Here is an 18,717-nt window from a genome sequence, read left to right as displayed (position 1 = left end):
CCATAAACACCCTATATTATTTACAGAATGTAGCACTCCAGGAGCCAAAACATTAGTTGTATTTATTGCGGCATGTGCAGCGCCAAGGCGTGTAGCACACTTTAACACACCATCTTTACAATTCACAATCAGTCTGATAGATCCATGTTGTTTTCTTTTTCTTTCTTTCTTTTTTGTGGAACTTCTATTATCATTTTTTTTGTTGAATAGCTAAATGGATAAAAATGATCACTGGTTTAAAACATTTACTTTCATCAATAGAATTGATCCGTTACCTCCACTTTCTGTGATGTTTCTTTAGTCATATGAGCAAACTCAAGCCTTTGTTAGTACCACCATCTAGTGGTTATACGTTGAATTACATCACTGGGTTAAACCAGTGTTTCACTTGCTGGTCAGCTGAATTCAGCTTGAGGCAGTGCTGGAAGCAGCTCTCACTTCTTGTGCTTCAGTTAAAAAAAGGCATACCACAGCGTAGAAATACTGTTACAAGTTATGTGTACTTTTACTGAAACAAAAGTTACTGGTATCAAAATATGCTTAGAGTATAAGAAGTAAAAGTATTCATTTTGCAGTGTGGCCCATTTCAGAATAATATGGATTTTATTATTGGTTACTGTGAGCATAACTTTAATTATGAAGATGGTAAAAGTGAATCTAATTTGAATTATTTTGTATACTGTCAGGTAGCATGCGACTTCTCCCATGATCAATAAAGTTTCATTGTATATAGTTTTAATCCCCATCATAATTTATTTGTTGACCAATGGTTGTATTATCAATCTGAACCTGCAAAATAATTGGTAATTTTACTTTCACCTTTTATGTTTAACTTTTTATCTCCTGTATTGTACATTGCTTCATTTCAAGATGCTTCCGTTACAGAGTGAAAACAAAAGTTGCATGAAAAAGTCCTGACGAACTGTGTGAGTGGAACAAGAAAAAAGGAGATGAATCAGCAGCTGCAGCAGAGAACAAACTGCTGTTGTTGTGTCTGCAGCCACAGGAGGGCAGAGCTCCAGACAGGTGTCAGTCTGCACTCAGCAGGTACTCAAGAAGAAATATGTGTTTTAAATGTTTATATATACTGGCCGAGTTTCACGGGGTGAAAGGGGTGTGAGGGTGTGTAACAGAAGTTGCAACAGGGGTGAGTCTAGCACTTAGTGAACAGTAAAACAGTGCAATCAAATTAAGGGACAGACATATCCCTGATATGACTTCAGAGCCCCATTCAGATCAAAATGTATTCAATTTGAGGAGCACAGTGGGACGGAGAGAGACGGAAAACCCACACTAACCTGGCCCCTTATGAGAGGCAATCTGCCCTGCCCCACCGATAAACATATACTTTAATCAATGACCCAGACCTGACCAGCAAACCTGTAAACCCGCAAAGAGGAGCTGAAAGTTTCTGGTAGTGACCATTACTAATAACAACATACATGCTGCTGCCTATATTGTATGTCATTTCCAGTAAATATCACAATATAAATGTGTGTTCTGCTTTAAAACGTACAAACATAGGAAGACAGCAAGTACTCCCCCATCTTTTGAGTGGTCATGTCTTAGGGCCCAGACACACTGAACTGACTTCAGAGAACGACGGCCGTCTACTGTGTCACCTGACATTGCTGTGTCTCAGCTTTAAAGTTGCACATGAACACACCGCAAAGACTACAGCCAATGGCCACCCAGCATGTACATTCTGCACCTGCGTGAGAGGAAATAACTCTCCACACCAGCAGATGGCGATAGTCTGTAATCGTCATTCAAAAAGGGAAATCGGAAGACCGTCTTGATGCTACTTAGTCAGTTAGCACATTAACAACATAATCTTATGCTGAAAGAATAGAGCATATTTTCCTGGTCCAGTGAACAATAACACAAACCATCACAAAAGTTTCTGCTACAGGGCTTAATGGCTAAAGAAAAATAATCTGACCTTAGGAAACAATTTTGTCTTGGTCCCACTCCCTCTTGACTTCAGCTGTTTGTTTACATTCCTCACTTACATTTTGCGTCCTGTGCATCCAGCTGAACAGCTAGTCAGAGTAAGTTCATTCACAAATGGGCTCTGCTGTCGCCTATTCAACATGCTGAATTGGCCCCCCCAAAAAAAGCCAACGGGGACCAATGAGGACCAATGGTGTAGGGCGCACCGCCCCGACTAGGGTGACAGATGCTCACCGACAGCAAACACTGACCAACAGCCCCGACTGTCAGCTTGGTGTGTCAGGGCCTTTGAGTATGAGCTTGAGCACACAGCTGATTGATGTTACAGAAGTGCATATTTAATGGATTTAGTGTGGACAGAGACATGCTTGCTTGATATTAGGACATGGTGTTCTGCCTACATATTCGCAGAGGGAAATATTTTTTACATTTTTTACATATTTTTACATTGTGACCCTATAGATTTAAATATGTCACATTTCGACAGATTTTCCTGGTCAAAAGCTGAATAATATAAATCTGAGCACAGTAGCTGATTATGAAGCTACTTGCTGTGTGAGAGCGACAGAGACAGAGACAGAGACAGAGGGAGGACAAGAGGAGATGAAAATTGGATTATTGCACAATGTTTCTGTAAGTTCGACCCACCTGCCTGAAACACACGATATCTTCCAACAAGCTTACTCAAACCTCCCAAATGGCATGACCTGCTGGCTGTGGGTCGACCCACGCATCACTAGTGTACTGGTTGTATTATGGATTTCAAATGAACTAGTCAAGAAGTTTGACCTAGAGCAGACTGAGGCGGACTTTGCAGTACATAAGACTCACAGAATGATGTTAAGAATGAATGAAGTGAGTACAACTAACTCTATGAAGTCACTGTACAGATGAGAACTTAAATGACCACTGCGTTGCCTCGCAATGTATAGCATTAGGTGTGTGTGTGTGCACGCGCGCTAGGCTTAGCAGATTTTTTCTTTGCTTTAATATGTAGTATGTTTGTGGCTGCAGCTGCTTAGAAGTCTATATTGTTTAGAGAGATCCATGTTGTCTGTCTTGATGATTTTTTACTGTGCTGTGATTCTATAAAAAGTGTTGGGCTGCAGTAATTAAGTATTGTCGTTTAACTGCTTTGTGTGCTGCCACGGTGTATTTATTATCAGCCAGTTTTGTTTAATTGTCTGAGTTTTGTCTCTTTTCCGGTGGTTGTATATTTATAATTAATAACTGCATGCACAGGCAATCCAAATACAGTTAAAATACAAATATGTTGAAAAATGAATGTCAAGTACACTGCTACTTCTTTTACTCACTTAGAACCTGGAGCTGGGCACTGCTCTTTGCTTTCCCGAAGGTGAACTCCACCACTCCATTCATGTCCGGGGAGGTTTGTCTGAGGGTCAGCCTGTGGACCGTGCCCATCTTCTCCATGAGTACCTGAGAGCTCGGCTGCAAAGGCTCTCCATTCAGACTCCACACAGGAGCTTTGGGGACAGGGACTGCAACCTCACACTCAAAGCAAGCTTCATCAGGGGCCATGACCTCCACATCCTTTAGCTCTCTGACCATTAACTGTGACTGGGCTGAGTCAGTGCAAAAAGAGAGGGAAAGCTGTTAGGTAACAACACACATGTATTATAATAGATACATATCTTAAGCAAGGTTGCCTCCTAGTCAATGTTGAGTCTCATGAGTCTTTCAGTCAGCCTTTATCAAATTATTGAAAGCTTTTTAATTTCTTGTATGAAGTGGTGAGTGGTGGTAGATCTTTCCTAGGTAACCCCTTGAACCCCTTGAATTCGTCTTTTACTCCCTTTATTTCTGGGCTTTTGGTGCAGTCACTACATGTCTTACCCTGGCATATACAGTTGATAGGTCTTTTACACCACAGACATTTGGATACATTTTAATAACATTTCTAATTATTCTACTGAGACACACCAAAAAAGGGCTGACCTTATTTATAGGGTCAGGTTTGGTTGCTCGGATATGTCATCATTTGGCGTGTTAAGTGCTATGCTTGTGGGACACTTAAGAAAATCTATCTATCTATAACAGTTTCAGTCTCCAAAGGGTTGAAATAGGCCTGCAATTAAATATAAATACAGTATAGTGGTAGTTGATGAGGTGTGTGTACTGCTAGGTGGAGTGGTAAGTAACCGAGGAGGAAGTGGAGATCTCCTATATATTCCAATGGCTTTTTGGCTGATAGGTGGGTATACTGTAAACAGTGAGAAAAAAGAGGTGAGTATATCCTGTATACCCATGTATACCCTCCACTAGAAGCCACCTTTCAAACCTTCAACCCAACAAGTGTTCTTTAATTAGAACAACAAAATATAACTTAAAAAAAATTTAAGGATAGCTGGTGGCTTTGAATTTGAACGAGGCAAGAGTGAAAGGAAAATGGGCATGTGAAAATAAGGGGAACATTCTATGTTATCACATTACAATAGAAGAAAATACATGTATTAGCTTTGCCTGGCCAGTAGGGGGAGCTATGAGATTTTGTATGAGATCCTCAGCTCCCTCTGTTGCACCACAATAGAGAGGAAGCATTGCTGTTGAGCTATGACAGCTGAGGTCCTGGCATTTGTCACTACTGCCTGTACTTGGTGTAGAATAATCGATACTACACACACACCAACAACAACAAGAGCAGTAGTTCAGTATACTTGTTCAATCCCACTAAGCAGTAGCGCTTTGTAAAGCTTAATTTTTGTTTGTTTGTTTTTGTTATTTGAGTATTTAAAGTCAGGGCCTATGTCCACATAGTAGGTTTTTTGGTTCAGTTGTTCCCAATAAGGAAAGCGTGCATACGGCAGCAATTAGCCACCCCGAGAAAAAGCGCTTCACGCAGCATCTTTTTTCAGAGCGCCACGTCTTTTTTGTGCGGCTGCTTTTGAGTGCTTTTGAGAAGGGCACCAGTGATGTTACTGTTGCTTCTGTCTGCTGTCACAACAAAGACAGAAAAGCTCATGTTTTGGGAGCAGATGGTCGGAGGACACTGGATGTTGCTGGTGAGTGTTGGGCTTTTATAAGCAGTTGCTTTGTGTAGTAGCTAGCTAATGTTAGTCTCAAGGTATTGTTGAAACATATCCATGTGGAGCTCATCATTTAAAAGAGAAAGCATTGGGAGATTAAGTGCTCCTCAGCGCCCTGCCACCGCTTTCCTGCTTCAGAAAAATGCTATGTGGACGCATACCCTTAAATTAATTGTTTTTCTGCACTGGGTTAGATCCTATAACACTGACTATATTGTACAATAATAGTGAAAAAAAAAAGTTTGGCAGTAAATTATGCAATACTTGACATGGATCATGAACTCTCTTACCCACTACAGTCAGTTTTGCAGAGCATGTATACTCTCCAACCTGCACACTGTACATGCCCTCATCATCTAGCACCACCTGCTGGATGATCAGTTTGCGATAACAGCCTTCACTGCAGATCTCAAAGCGCTCAGAGGGCAGGATGACATTGGCGCCTTTGTACCAGCGGATACTACATCTGGGATTAGACACAGTGCAGTCCAGGAGCACACGGCTCTTCTCAAGGGCGGTCGTATCCTGCAGAGGTTTCACAATGTTGACAGGAAGCTCTAAAAAGGACAAAGGGCAAATTAAGCAAATTAAATTAATCAGAATAGACCATTGATAAAAGACCTAATGTATGTCCAACAAGATAAGCTCGACAAATCAAGAAATAAATTTACCCTGTTTGACCTCACTGTAATATGGACATAAAAATTAAAACAGTTTTAAGTGCTTGAAGTTTGAAAACCACAGACAATGTGTTTGGTGTAAATCTAATATTAAAAATGTTAAAGCAACAAGCGAACTCATAGCTCACATACATCACTGAATTGGCTCTACAAACATTCATGCTCTCTGAGCAAACCCTAATACACTGCTAAATATTAATGAACAGTAACTGTCTATAACGTTAATTTTCAGAAATGTATCCATATTTGATTCTAAACACCTAGTATTTTTCATTATACCTTCCACCTCCAGGTAAGCGATACATTCAACATGTCTGGTGATAAACTTGATCTCTCCAGAGTCCTCTGCTCGTACATTGCACATAAGAAGAAAATGTTTGGTCCCTAAAACAAGGATACAATAGACAAAGTCAATAATAAGCCAGATAACACTGTTTATAAGCTTCACATCATCAGCAGAGCTGAGCAGGAACTATGAAATGCGTGTTTGAAATTTTGAGGCTGACCTTCCTGCCGGATCTTGATGGTGCTGGTGGGTTGTATCCTCTCCCCATTTTTGTACCATTCTCCTGGCACATCCGGCACTGAGACCTCACACACAAACACTGCGTTCTGATCCTCCTGGATGTCCAGGTCCTCCAGGCCCTGCAGGATCTGCAGCTCACGCTCTGCAAAGAGGATATTTAGGATTAAAATGGGCACCTGGCTCTTAAAGGGATAGTGCACCCAAAAATGTAAATTCAGCCATTATCTACTCACCCATATGCTGAGGGAGGACCAGGTGAAGTTTTAGAGTTCTCACAACACTTGCAGAGATCCAAGGGGAGAGGGGGTAGGGTTAACACAACTCCACCTAATGGAGGCTTACGGTGCCCCAGATTAAAATGTCCAAGGACACATAATTGAAACCACAAAATATCTCCATACTGCTTGTCCATAGTGATCCAAAACAGAGTTCAAATGACATTTTTCTAAACAACTTTTTATGTCGGGACTTCAGGACACTTGGATCACTACGGACGAGCAGTATGGAGATATTTTGTGGTTTCAATTATGTGTTTTTCAACGTTTGAATCTGGGGCGCCATAAGCCTCCATTAGGTGGAGTTGTGTTGCTACCCACTCTCCCCTGGGATCTCCGCAAGTGATGTGAGGATTCTAAAACTTCAACTGAGCCTCCATCAGCATATGGGTGAGTAGATAATGGCTGAATTTTCATTTTTGGGTGCACTATCCCTTTAACAATATCAACAGTAATAAATATATATATATATATATGTATATATATATATATATATATATATATATGTATATATATATATATATATGAGATTATATATATGATTCCCTTTTCACTTCCTAAAATACTGTAAATGTATAGAACTGCACTACAGCCTACAACTGTTCATTGAGAGCTGTTATTACACATACATTTTTGTGTTATACAGTAAATATCAGGCTGTGATGCAGGCCCTGGTTCAACAGGCATAACCTCTGAGTTATTATCGCTAACTGATAGTATCAGTTATAATGTCGACGAGGGTATGAAGAAACGTATCATGTTATTTGTCAGTAAAGGACCTACCCATAGATAATCAAATGTATTAAAGTTCTTTAAGTGCCCTGTAGCTGAGTTAGCCACAGTTCTTTACAAATTACTGATGCAAAGAGGTGTAAAAAAAAAAAAAAAAAAAAAAAAAAAAAAAGGAACATACAGCTTGTGTAGCTCACTCAGCTAATACCTCTGTGGCCTCTAGTTTCACATACTTATTGGATAGAAATTGTTAGTAAAGTTACCCAGTGTTTAGAGGGGAACTACACCCATTTTCAAATTTCCTACATGTTAATCCTATGGTCTAAGATGGTCCAAAAATATTGGTAAAAATGAACAACTCTCTCCCATATCCAACAACTAGAAAGCTAAAACTCAAACCAGTGATATCATAGGGTATAAAGTCTGGAGCTGCCCCACAGACCATGGATTTGGAAAGATGTTTTAGACAACACTGTTGTCTGCAGGAAAATGTTTGGAGTATATGGGTACATTGTCTGTGTCACAACTGAGAACACAAGTGCTCCAGGGATGACATTTTTCTGTAGGCTGATGCGGAGGTTAGCGTCACCTTGTTCCCTTGTAAAAAAGCCAATGGGATTTTTCCACTGGATCTTACTATATAATGACAAAACTCTGTCTGTAGGTGTTTCTGTCTGTGTGTGTGTCTGTGTGTCTGTTCCATTTTTTTCTCCTCACTGACTTGGTCAATCCATGTGAAATTTGGCACAGTATGTTGTAGAGACATGAAACTTTAGACAGAGATGCCTCTCCTCATGAGGAACAAATTTGCCTCAAGAACCCATAACTTCCGGTTATATAGATTTTCCGCCATTTTGAATTTCCTGAAAAACACTTCCTAGGAAGTTTGACCGATCTGCATTAAACTCAGTGAACATAATCTAGGGACCAATATCTAAAGTTCCCTCTTGGCAAAAGTTGGAAAACTTACTAAAACTGAGCTTCTATAAGGCAATGAATATTGCGGAGGGCGTGGCTCATCACATAAAGGTGTATAACATCTCAAGGGTTTCACCGATCACCACGCAACTTTGTAGGCATATGACCACACATAATCTGAGGGGAACCCTCCATTATTGACCCGATCAAACAAAATGGGGGCGCTAGAGAGCTAATTTCTTATCTAGGCCTAACCGCCCTATCGATTTTTACTAAACTTGGCAGATATGTAGAACAGGACGCCTCAAGGTGACTGGAGAAATTTAACTCTAATTGGCAACTGGGTGGCGCTATAACAACAGAAAAATGCTTAAAAATGGCTAAAATGGGACCGATCGCTGTGGCTCCCCCTGTGGCCCAATGTTTGTTTTTTTTTCCTAATTTTTGGTATGACTAAGTCATGGTATGGTATGCTGTACATAATCACGGAAACTGTCAGTGTGTCATTCTGTCAGTCAGTTATTCTGTCTGTCCCACATTTTTCTACTCACTGACGTGGTCAATCTATGTGAAACTGCACATAGGCATTGAGGATTGGCACAGGTAGAAGGTGACAAAGCTACCAATGGGCATGGACTAGTTTTGAATTACTGAGAGAAATAAACTATGTGGAAAAAAAGTTTATGATACTTGCATGTTTTGTTCAGCAAGATAATCTTCACTTCTTCCACTTTTGTGATTTTTGAAGCCTAAATTCAATCAGCAGAAGTCAAAAGCTAACGTTAGGCTATAAACAAACCTTTCCACGGTCGCATGACTTCACGTCGTCACCACAACAAAGCTGTAAAGCCGTATTTGGCATGATAATGTTCTGTAGTCTCATTTAGCAACTTGTTAGCAACTGCCTTTTTTAAGACATGTAAAAGCTTCAAAATTCACTAGTGGGGTATTTACTGATGTATTTTATGTTGTAGTGGTGTGAATGTGAAAGTCTCCTACGCTTGTGTTAACCACAGACCTTGTTTTAGGTATCGAACCAATGACCTATTCAAAAACACCCACTGACTTGGAGATGAGGGAACCAGGAATGGTAAAATGCTAAGTTACATCTGGGTTTTATTACTCATTCCTGGGACACTACAGAATAAAGCTCATTTGGGTATAAAAAAGGAAATGAACATTCTGTGTGTCCACAGAATCTATGGAGCAGCTCCAGACTTTATACACAATGACATCACAAGTTTAAGATTTACTTCTCTGGTTTGCTTTAAGAGAGAGTAGCTCATGCTCAGAAGTATTGATTGATCTGTCCTCAGCCATGGAAATAATATATTGGAATTTTTAATTTAGTTGGTATTCCCCTTTAATTCCTTTGGTTTGTTGTAGTCTAGACCTCAGTCTGGGTTGTCATTGTTTTGGTACTTTCCCACCCATTGATTGTCAAGTTCTGTGGAATAATATTACACATCTTCAGCCAACTCATACCACTGTATCACATCACCCTGGAACCTGAGGCCTTGTCTGTTTACAGTAAAAGACTTTACCGTAGACCTCCACAGTGCAGGATGTAGTAGCATCTCCAGCATCACAGGTGTACATGCCAGAATCACTGACATGACATTTCATGATCTGGAGAAACCGTTTCCTTCCCATTGCATAAATGCGCAAGTCCTTGCTTGGCTTCACCTCAAACCCATTCTGAAAGGGATCAAAAAATAAAAAACACTGATTCAATTTAAAGTACAAGTAATAATCTCCGAACAGCTGGACCTATATGTGATGCATTCTCTAACAGAGGATGTGAAGTTGAAGTCAAGCTGTGTACATTTTTTTGGACAGGGTGCCATATTGTGAGGATCATGCTGTGTTACTTGTGCCTGCTATGGTGGTCAAGCAACAACATATGAATAAAATAATCATGACAAACAACATAGATCCATATGACTGTAACCCAAGGCTAGATTACAGATCCAGATGCACTTCTTCCATTCACAAACCCAGACATGGTAAACTGTTTTGATTTTAGACTGAGTGAATATACTATGGTAATAAAGTTAACAGCACGTTAAGCTCACAAGGTGGCGCCACCATCCCACACAGTGTCACATACCCTTATATCCTCTATTGAGTGAAATATGTTTGGGGGTTTTCCATATTGATCAACACAAAGTTGATCAAGAGCAGACTTTTTTTTCTTCAGGCTTGAGCTCAAAAACTGATTTACAATTTTCAAATTGTTGTTTGGTGGTTATCTGAATTGCATCAACAAACATATCAGCTGTTTAGAGAGTGTCTTCCACTTGTGATCTTTAGGGCGTTAGATATGGTCCTGCATACATTTCATAATCTGTTGTTTTCATACTTGTTCATTTTGTAGGTCTTTTTCTAAGGCTGTATCGATTTTGTCACGTGGGCTATATTATAAATTCAGGTGCTTAGCAAGGCCAGTGAGAGAAAAAGACGCACTGTAAAGAGGAAGGTGTGTCTTTCATAAGAAGGAGGGTGTTGTACCTTGTGTTTTGTTCAGCACCTAGCTGATAAGGACACAAGGTTTTGTCAGTAATTAGTTTTATACTGTGATTGATAACGAGTCACTTTCTCATGTATTTTTGTAGTTTTGCTCAGTAGAAGAGTGACTTTGTGTGTTTAAGCTCGCAAGGGTGCTATGTGGGTTCAATGTACTGTGATTACAGTCATGTAAACAAGCAATTAGCATTCCTTGGCTTTGCTAACCTACAGGTAGAATTGCAGTAACAGTTTACGGGTTAAAGCATGCTTCAGTTGGGATGGTTGGAACTTCATTTTCTGTGTGATTTTCACTGACTATTTTTGTAATGCTTTATGTTGATTGCAGTTGAGAAAAACCCTAAACATGCTTACCTGCAGCACTGTGTCAGAGCTTGTTATTTTGTCAAGTAAAAAATGGTAATATTTTGTTTTCTCCATAGTTCTTACAGTGTGTTCACAGCATGTATTTTGGTAGGGGTTGGGGAAAGTTGATACAGTGTAGTATTGCAATATTTCACGTGTAATTACACAGATGCCAAGTATCAATGTTTTATTATATAAATTTGCAATATTGCAAATACAAATTAAACCTTTTTGTGGCATGCCAAAATAATAAAAATCAGTTTCTTTTTCAGTCCACTAGATACATTTTGATGTGATAAAAATGACTGAAGTGACACACTTTACCATTTGATTCAACAGATGTGGTCAATTGTTTCCTTTGGGGATATAATTTACAGTTGAAAAAAAAGTAATAAATTGCAAAATATCATAATATATGTTCATGCAATGCTCAGCATGTAGCAAAATGTTTTAAATCACAATAATATTTAATTGTGACAAAAGTATTGAGATAATATTGTATGATGAGTTCCACCAGTAGTTTTTTGGGCAACAATATTACCAGTAAAGCTTTTGGGAACCATCAAGTTGCAGAGTTAAACCACCATTCAGCCAGGGTTGCTACTTTGGCTATGTATGTTTTTTTGACGCTTTTCTGTTATAGGTGAAAACATATTTTAACATTACACTTTATCATAGAATGTTTTGGCTCTGGAGTTTTGTAGAAAGTTTTAAATATCGCTGTTTAAAAAGGAAAACAAAAATCTGACACTTGCCTTTATCCATTTCACATCGACATTGTGTCTTGACAGCTCACACTCAAGAGAGATTACTGCCCCGTCAGGGAATTTCTGGTCTTCCAGCTTTCTGAGAATGGTCACTGGGGGCTCTGGTGGAGACAAAGCATGCTGAGTTAGTCAAGAAAAGTATTTCTTAATTTTCTCCAAACAAGGCACCAAGTGTGTGTGTTGCTTCCCAGAATTAAAGCAGGGATACAGTTATGTGGACTAATTTACAGCAGTGAGATTTTCATCCAATTGTCATCACCAGAGTTTTAACCACTAGCTCAAAGGGATGATGCATACTTAGTGACTTAGCTTGGAGTGGATTATTTTACAGCATGGGGTTAAACTAGCACCTGACAGATAAGAGTGAACAGAGCTACCGCTTTTCACTGGGTTATGCTAGGCTACTTTGTGTTTGTAACGTGAGCCCAGATAAAGCCAACAGAAGTAGAGCCGTCACTCTATTCTATTATCATGCCTCAACTCGTTGGCATCCGGTCTACTCTGAGTGGACCACTTTAGCTACCAGCCTGAGGTCACAACAAAATTAGTACAGTAAAGTCTTGTTTTGGTAGTACTGCAGTCTACTGTACAGGGTTTGTGAGTTTAAAAGTTACAAAGTAGACCATGTAGATTACTTACAGCCACCTTGTGCAAAGTACATTTCCTCATATTAGTTACTTTTTTACATTAGACCATGCAGAATGATACTGTTACATTTATGGAGAAATCAAACATCGGCAAAGCCTCTTTTCCTAAATTACCTACCCTTCACAACAAGCCTTGCAGCTGTCTTCAGATTCTCAACACAGAACATAAAGGTGCCAGTGTCTTCAACTGATAGGTTAGAGATAGTGAGGCTGTGGACTTTTCCTTTGGCACTCATACGGAAGTGATTTGTCGGCTTAAGCTGGATTGCGTTTCTCGTCCAGGTGCCTGTGACATTGGGATGGGAGAGCTCCACCTCAAAAGATGCCGTTTCTCTCTCTGTGGTTTTAACGTCAGTCAGCCCTCTCTTGATTGTGATCTTTCGAGCTGTGAAGACAAAGGCAGAGCTGTGTAAAAGACATCACTGTACTACTCCCACAAGCTTGAGTACACATTTAACTTTCTACCTTGTGGGCATTTTTGTGTAATAATAGTTAAACAAAGGTTTTATTTGAAACATGGCCTTGGTAACAAGCATTTTCATTCCACTTTAACACTGCGCAGACACAGCGTCCATTCTCTGTTACAGAATAGGCTTGGAGTCCATTCTGTATGTCTGCAGTTAAACAATACGAGCTGGCACACATTGACAAGCCGATAGTTTAGTCATTTGAGTATGGGGCTTTACACAAAAGCCGGCTTTGAAACTGCCAACATTTTTCACTTATTCTAACACAGACAAGCATTCCCTGTGGAAAAAAAAGGAGTGTTTATTTTGGAGACCTGATGACAGCAACCTTAGTTTTGAAGGCCAGGGTGTAAATTTAGATGCAATGAGAGGAGATCCAAATTCATAGGAGGTGCCAACAGCAGCCTGAAGTCCTGACTTTCCCCTTCCCACCCACACTAGTGTTGAAAGAACAGCCTTTAATTCACCCACTGGCCTGTGGCTCATAGGCCTAAGAAATACAAGAAGCATGCACAAAGAAAAACAAGCATAAGTACGTCTTAATCACTACAAGATGCCACTTTTATGGTGTGTCAAATTTGCTGCTTTCAAGAAGTTTAAGTGGTGGAGGTTCATAGGACAAGTACTTTGTTTGCAAATTGTAATACTAGTCATTGAACCATAGTATCTTCACTTGTTATTTATCAAGCACTTCCCTTAAAACTGTAATCTGATTTGCCTTTGACAGAGTTAATGAAATCATCAGGGCTCGATTGATCCTGTGTCAATCCTGGACTGAAAGTCAGCTTGGGCTGTAAGGCTGTCACCTGTTGGTTGCCATCATGTTCCAGTACAAGTGCTACCCTGGTCCCCAGTCACTCAAATTACTCTTACTCAGTTAATTAAGCATTGCCTTCACAAGAAGCAGTGATAGAGGGTGTGCAAGAGGTGGAGTCATCGGCAACGGCGGTAAACAAACAACAACAGGGCATAGTGAGAACACGTGCATACTCACGTTCCACTGTGAGCTGTGCTTGCGTGCGGTCATGAAGGGTTTCACAGCTGTAGGTGCCCCGGTCAGACATGGCCAGTTTGTTGATGGTGAGACTGTGTTTTCGGCCTTTGTGTTTCAGGGTGTACTTGGTTCCAGGGTGGATCAGGACACCTTGCCTCATCCACTGAACCTCTCCTGAATCCAGACTCACCTCCACCTCTAGAGAAGCCTCACTGTACTCTTCAGCATTAACTGGTGTCATTTTCTTGGTGAACATCACCTGTTGCTCTAAAACAGAATTTAAGGAATTATTAGATAGCAACATCTTTCATGTCGAAGAATTAGGGACTTTATATGATTACACTGTGTGTATGCTGGCCCACAGTTAAATATATTGTCATAACTGCCAGAGAGATATGATGTTATTGTACAGTAAATGGTTCTAATATGTTTTAACTTATATGATTCAATATGGAATACACTTGTGAACATAGTGTTAATGGTTGAGACAACAGCTCACCTTGAATCTGGAGCTCTGCCTCTGATACCAACCCCTCTGCATCAGCTGTCACTCTGCCGCTATCTGAAACCATGCAGTTGTGGATGCAGAGCATGTGGCATAGTCCATTACTTGAAATGACAGTGCGCTCATTCAGGGCTACTTGCTTGCCATTTAAGCGCCACACCAACCGAGTGTCCTCTGGTGAAACCACACACTTAAATACTGCATCTTCTCCTTCGCGGACCGTGATGTTACGAAGCTCTGCTATGAACTCAACAACACGAGGAGCTGTGGGCAAAGCATTCAGCTGAATTAGAATCATTACATTATTTTTCCCTGACCTGCATTAATGTTATGTGATTTTAGCTGACTTACTTTCTACAGTGACAGTTGCTGACGTCCTGTCATCTGTGGATTCACAAGTATATTCTCCAGCATCTTCTTCCACCAGTTGGTGGATGGTAAAGCTTCGCTCTCGACCTTGTGCCCGTATTGTGTGCCGACGGCTTGGAGAGATTTCTTGGCCGTCTTTGAGCCACTGGACATCTCCTTTGGGCTTGTTGATCTCACATCGTAATATAAGGCTGCTGCCCTTCAGAGACACTACGTTCTCCAGTGGTCTGACAAATTTCACCTTCATTTCTGATGAGCAGAATAAAGAAATACAGGTCCAGAGATGTTTATTCTGTAAAAGTAAATGTGTATTTGGAAGTAGAGGTCACATTTTGCTTTGGAGTGCCAAATTCTTACCTTTGACTAAAAGACTGAAATACATCTCATCTGTCTTTACGTCACAGACATATTCTCCAGAATCTGACAGCTGCAGGGGATTAATGGTGAGCTTGTGGGTATTACCCTCACTGGAGATGTGAATGTTGTCCCCGTTCAATAGTTGGCCATCTTTCAGCCACCGAACATTAGATCTTTCCCGGCTCACAACGGCACACAGCGTAACACTCTCATTTTCATAGGCTGAGACATTATTATTTGCTTTTTTATTCTCAAACACTGCTGGTAGCTCTGAGAAAAAAATAGATTTGCAAAGAAGCTGCTTGTAAATTGCATGTTCATGTTCATGAAACAGTAAGTTCATGAGAAATGAAATCTAAAACGTGTTTCAAAGTAATCTAAATCCTACCTTGGACCTCAACAATTGTTGTCAATTTATCATCAAAGGCATCACAAACGTATTTTCCAGAGTCTGATGGCTGAAGTCCAGAGAGAACAAGCTTCCTCACAACATCATAGCTGTCAATTTTTATACGAGTGTCTGGTTTCAGCGTCTTGCCATTCCATAACCACTGAACGGTGGCATTTGGCCGAGACACCTCACACTCCAAAATAAGATCATCCCCTGCTACCAGGATATGATGCTCTGGGTGGCCTGAGTTTCCAATGATCTGTACTGGAGGCTCTGAACATAAAAGGCATTGCATTATTTTCCTCCAGAGTGAAGGAAAGACAGATAACATTTATATTGCTTTATAACATGATTACCTTTGACAGTGATGTAGAAGACCATCCTATCATCCACCGCATCACAGGTGTACTCTCCTGAATCTTCAAGCCCAGCATTTAGGACAACCAGTGATCGGAAAACACCTTGTTCCTCACTGCAGTATCGCTCAGTGTCATCAATTAGCTGATTGTCTTTGTACCAACTGACTGAGGCACTGGATCTTGACAGTTCACACACTAGAATAATGTCATCTGATACCAAGAACTGCTTTTCAGTTTTTGCATCAGTTTTTCCAATAATTTTTACAGGCAACTCTGAAAATGAACAAAAAAGAACCAAATTTGTAATGGAACAGAAAAACCTTTTTATGCATTTTACTGACAAAGAAAATATCGAAATATATTGTGCCCAAAAGTTATTGTAGTATCTGGATGAAATCAATGATCTGGTTTAAATTTGCATTGTCTCTCTGTTGGCTAAGTCCTGATCTTGAGTGCAAAATATACAGAACTTGTAAAGACAGAAGATTACAAAACAGTCATCTTTCAGGATTTATGGGGCTCCATATTATTTCAGAGTTATAGCTTTAACCACAATAACCTACCTTGCACGTTTACGTAAAAATCCATCACATCATCCTTTGCATCACAGACGTATTGCCCAGCATCCTCCACTGTTAGTGAGTGAACAGTTAATTGGCGCATGACACCATCCTCAAGGATGGTGATATTTCTGGAGTCTTCTACCTCTTCCCCATTTTTCTTCCAGGTGACTTCGGCATTTGATCTAGAAACCTCACAGTCAAGAACCAGAGTCTCCCCAGCCATTTTGTCAACTCTACATGCCATCTTCCTTGGACGTACAAAGCGAACAGGAGGCTCTGTGCATTTAGAAAATGTCATGTTAGAAATGGATAAACACGGACAGAGCAACACACTTCAGATGGCCCACTTTTTTATTCTTCCTTTACCTGCTATGTTGACAAAGAATGTGACAGAGTCATCTGCAGTATCACAGACGTATTCGGCGGAATCTCTGACGGTAGTTTCAGGTATAATGAGTCTTCTGTAGACACCATCGACCTCTAAGATAAGGTTGTCATTCTCCTCCACTTCAAGTCCGTCTCTATACCAGCGTACCACTGCATTGGGCCGTGAGATCTCACAGCTCAATACCATCCTCTCAGAGGTTTGCTGGCAGAGTTCCATCTGGGACTGACTTGGGGACACAATCCGCACTGGAGGTTCTGGATGGATGGATGGATGGATGGATAGATAGATAGACAGATAGAGGGGTGTAATCATCCACTTTAGCCATCAGTCATTAGTTTAATGAATGCTACAAGACATCTGCATTGTTATCTAGGTGTCAGGCTAATGCATCACTTACAGAACTGTCTTTGCGTACATCTTTGATCCTGAATGATTCCGTTTACCCCTAACTTTGGCAGTGTTGCAAGGCACTTGTCCAATCATCAAAAAGCCCCTGAAACATCCTCCCCCTTTTGAACATCAGAATTGATTGGGCTGCGTCGACAATTTTCTTTCCAAACTTTTCAATACTTAACAAGCATGCCCACTTCACATAGCAATTAGCCAGGTGTGTGGGGGTAGGCAACTAGCAAGATCTGAACTTTATTAGAATGTGTCACCCAAGCTCTCTTTTTTCAGTCTTCATATAACTATTAGTTTGTTTTTGTGTCTACAACTAAATGAAACATCACAAATGCCATTGAGAGACTGTGTGAAAGTGTGTGCCATTATCCCCATTTGCACAATTCATAATGTCTCGTCCCTTTTTATGATGCTTGGCTTTTCAGTGAACCTTTGACTGTGGCCATTCAGAACAAGGATAAACACTTTTGCCATTAGACATGTTTAGACAACACACTGGACAAAATTGTTGGTTTGAAGCACACTGATGCCTTAGATCTACTCCTGCTTTATGATGTTCCAATTCTGAGACTGCCCATTGTTCTGACGACTAATCCCGAATCCCCAGCAGTCCGAAAAATGTCCCAGTAGACCAAAGGCCCACTTGTTCGACAGCCTGGTATCCTAAAAACAAATGCACATTGTGTCAAACCAGTTCCATCGAAAACAGTATTGCCCACTTCCTCAAACAGAAACACGTGGCTAATTATTATGCAGAATGACGCCATCAGACCTTCCTACCAAAGGCATCATACCTCCTAATCTGCCTCTGACTGGCTAGTACTTGCTTGTTGCCTTTGTTGGTTAGGTTGGTTAGGTTTAGGCATGCAGAGTGACATGGGTTAGGGTAAGAATATCAGGGTAAGCCAATCAGAGGCAGAGCAGGGCAGGTCATGCCTTGACCATTAAAAAAAATATATATATTGAAGAAGCTAGGCTGTCAGATCTTACAGACAGATGTTTAATTAAAAAAAAAACCTTCTCTGGTTGGCATTATGTACCATTCTATGCAGTAGTGATACTAAAATTGTAGTAAGGGCTTAATCCCTTAAAAACAAGCAAATCATGTGTCTTCATGGACATACATGGGTAAGTGTTTGTCAGAATGGAGGTCTTTTGTTTGTTGCTGCCATGTGGTGTAGTTGGTAAGTTACCAGATGTCAGTTCCAACAGCTATATATATTTAGGCCTACACTGATGCACCCAATCAACCGGTGAAAGGCAGTGGTTAATATTAGGAGACAGGGCCTACTTATTAGAGGCTGTGAATCTTTCTAACTGCTGGGAGTATGTATCTTCAGAGAACTGGGCAACCAGAGCAATGTCCGTTTGTTTTTGGGATATCAGGCTTTCAGTCCAGTGGGACATTTTTCTGACTGTCATGGTTTTTGAAATGATTAGCCTTTTGGTACTATGGCATGGCACCAAGATACCAACATATATAAAAATGTGCAATACGCTGTATGT

At 40.4% G+C, this 18,717-nt stretch overlaps 1 protein-coding gene across 12 annotated transcripts in view; it reads right to left on the bottom strand.

Annotated features, from left to right (window-relative positions):
- obsl1b (obscurin like cytoskeletal adaptor 1b) overlaps nucleotides 1-18,717 on the bottom strand; it is a 44,954-nt gene that overhangs the window by 2,527 nt on the left and 23,710 nt on the right. For all 12 annotated transcript variants that reach the window (XM_033617964.2, XM_033617966.2, XM_033617969.2 and 9 more), the window contains 15 exons: nucleotides 16,788-17,063; nucleotides 16,422-16,697; nucleotides 15,856-16,131; nucleotides 15,497-15,772; nucleotides 15,109-15,378; nucleotides 14,734-15,000; nucleotides 14,377-14,646; nucleotides 13,878-14,144; nucleotides 12,535-12,801; nucleotides 11,758-11,870; nucleotides 9,676-9,829; nucleotides 6,187-6,348; nucleotides 5,960-6,064; nucleotides 5,291-5,557; nucleotides 3,270-3,539 (listed from right to left, as the gene is read on the bottom strand). In XM_033617964.2, the coding sequence (XP_033473855.2) occupies nucleotides 3,270-3,539; nucleotides 5,291-5,557; nucleotides 5,960-6,064; nucleotides 6,187-6,348; nucleotides 9,676-9,829; nucleotides 11,758-11,870; nucleotides 12,535-12,801; nucleotides 13,878-14,144; nucleotides 14,377-14,646; nucleotides 14,734-15,000; nucleotides 15,109-15,378; nucleotides 15,497-15,772; nucleotides 15,856-16,131; nucleotides 16,422-16,697; nucleotides 16,788-17,063 (3,516 nt within the window). The remainder of the gene's footprint in view (nucleotides 1-3,269; nucleotides 3,540-5,290; nucleotides 5,558-5,959; nucleotides 6,065-6,186; nucleotides 6,349-9,675; nucleotides 9,830-11,757; nucleotides 11,871-12,534; nucleotides 12,802-13,877; nucleotides 14,145-14,376; nucleotides 14,647-14,733; nucleotides 15,001-15,108; nucleotides 15,379-15,496; nucleotides 15,773-15,855; nucleotides 16,132-16,421; nucleotides 16,698-16,787; nucleotides 17,064-18,717) is intronic.

Source organism: Epinephelus lanceolatus, chromosome 14, assembly GCF_041903045.1.
Source record: "Epinephelus lanceolatus isolate andai-2023 chromosome 14, ASM4190304v1, whole genome shotgun sequence".
NCBI classification, from domain to species: Eukaryota; Metazoa; Chordata; class Actinopteri; order Perciformes; family Serranidae; genus Epinephelus; species Epinephelus lanceolatus.
Note: the sequence above shows the minus strand (reverse complement) of the source record. Positions and strands in the feature narration are given on the sequence as shown.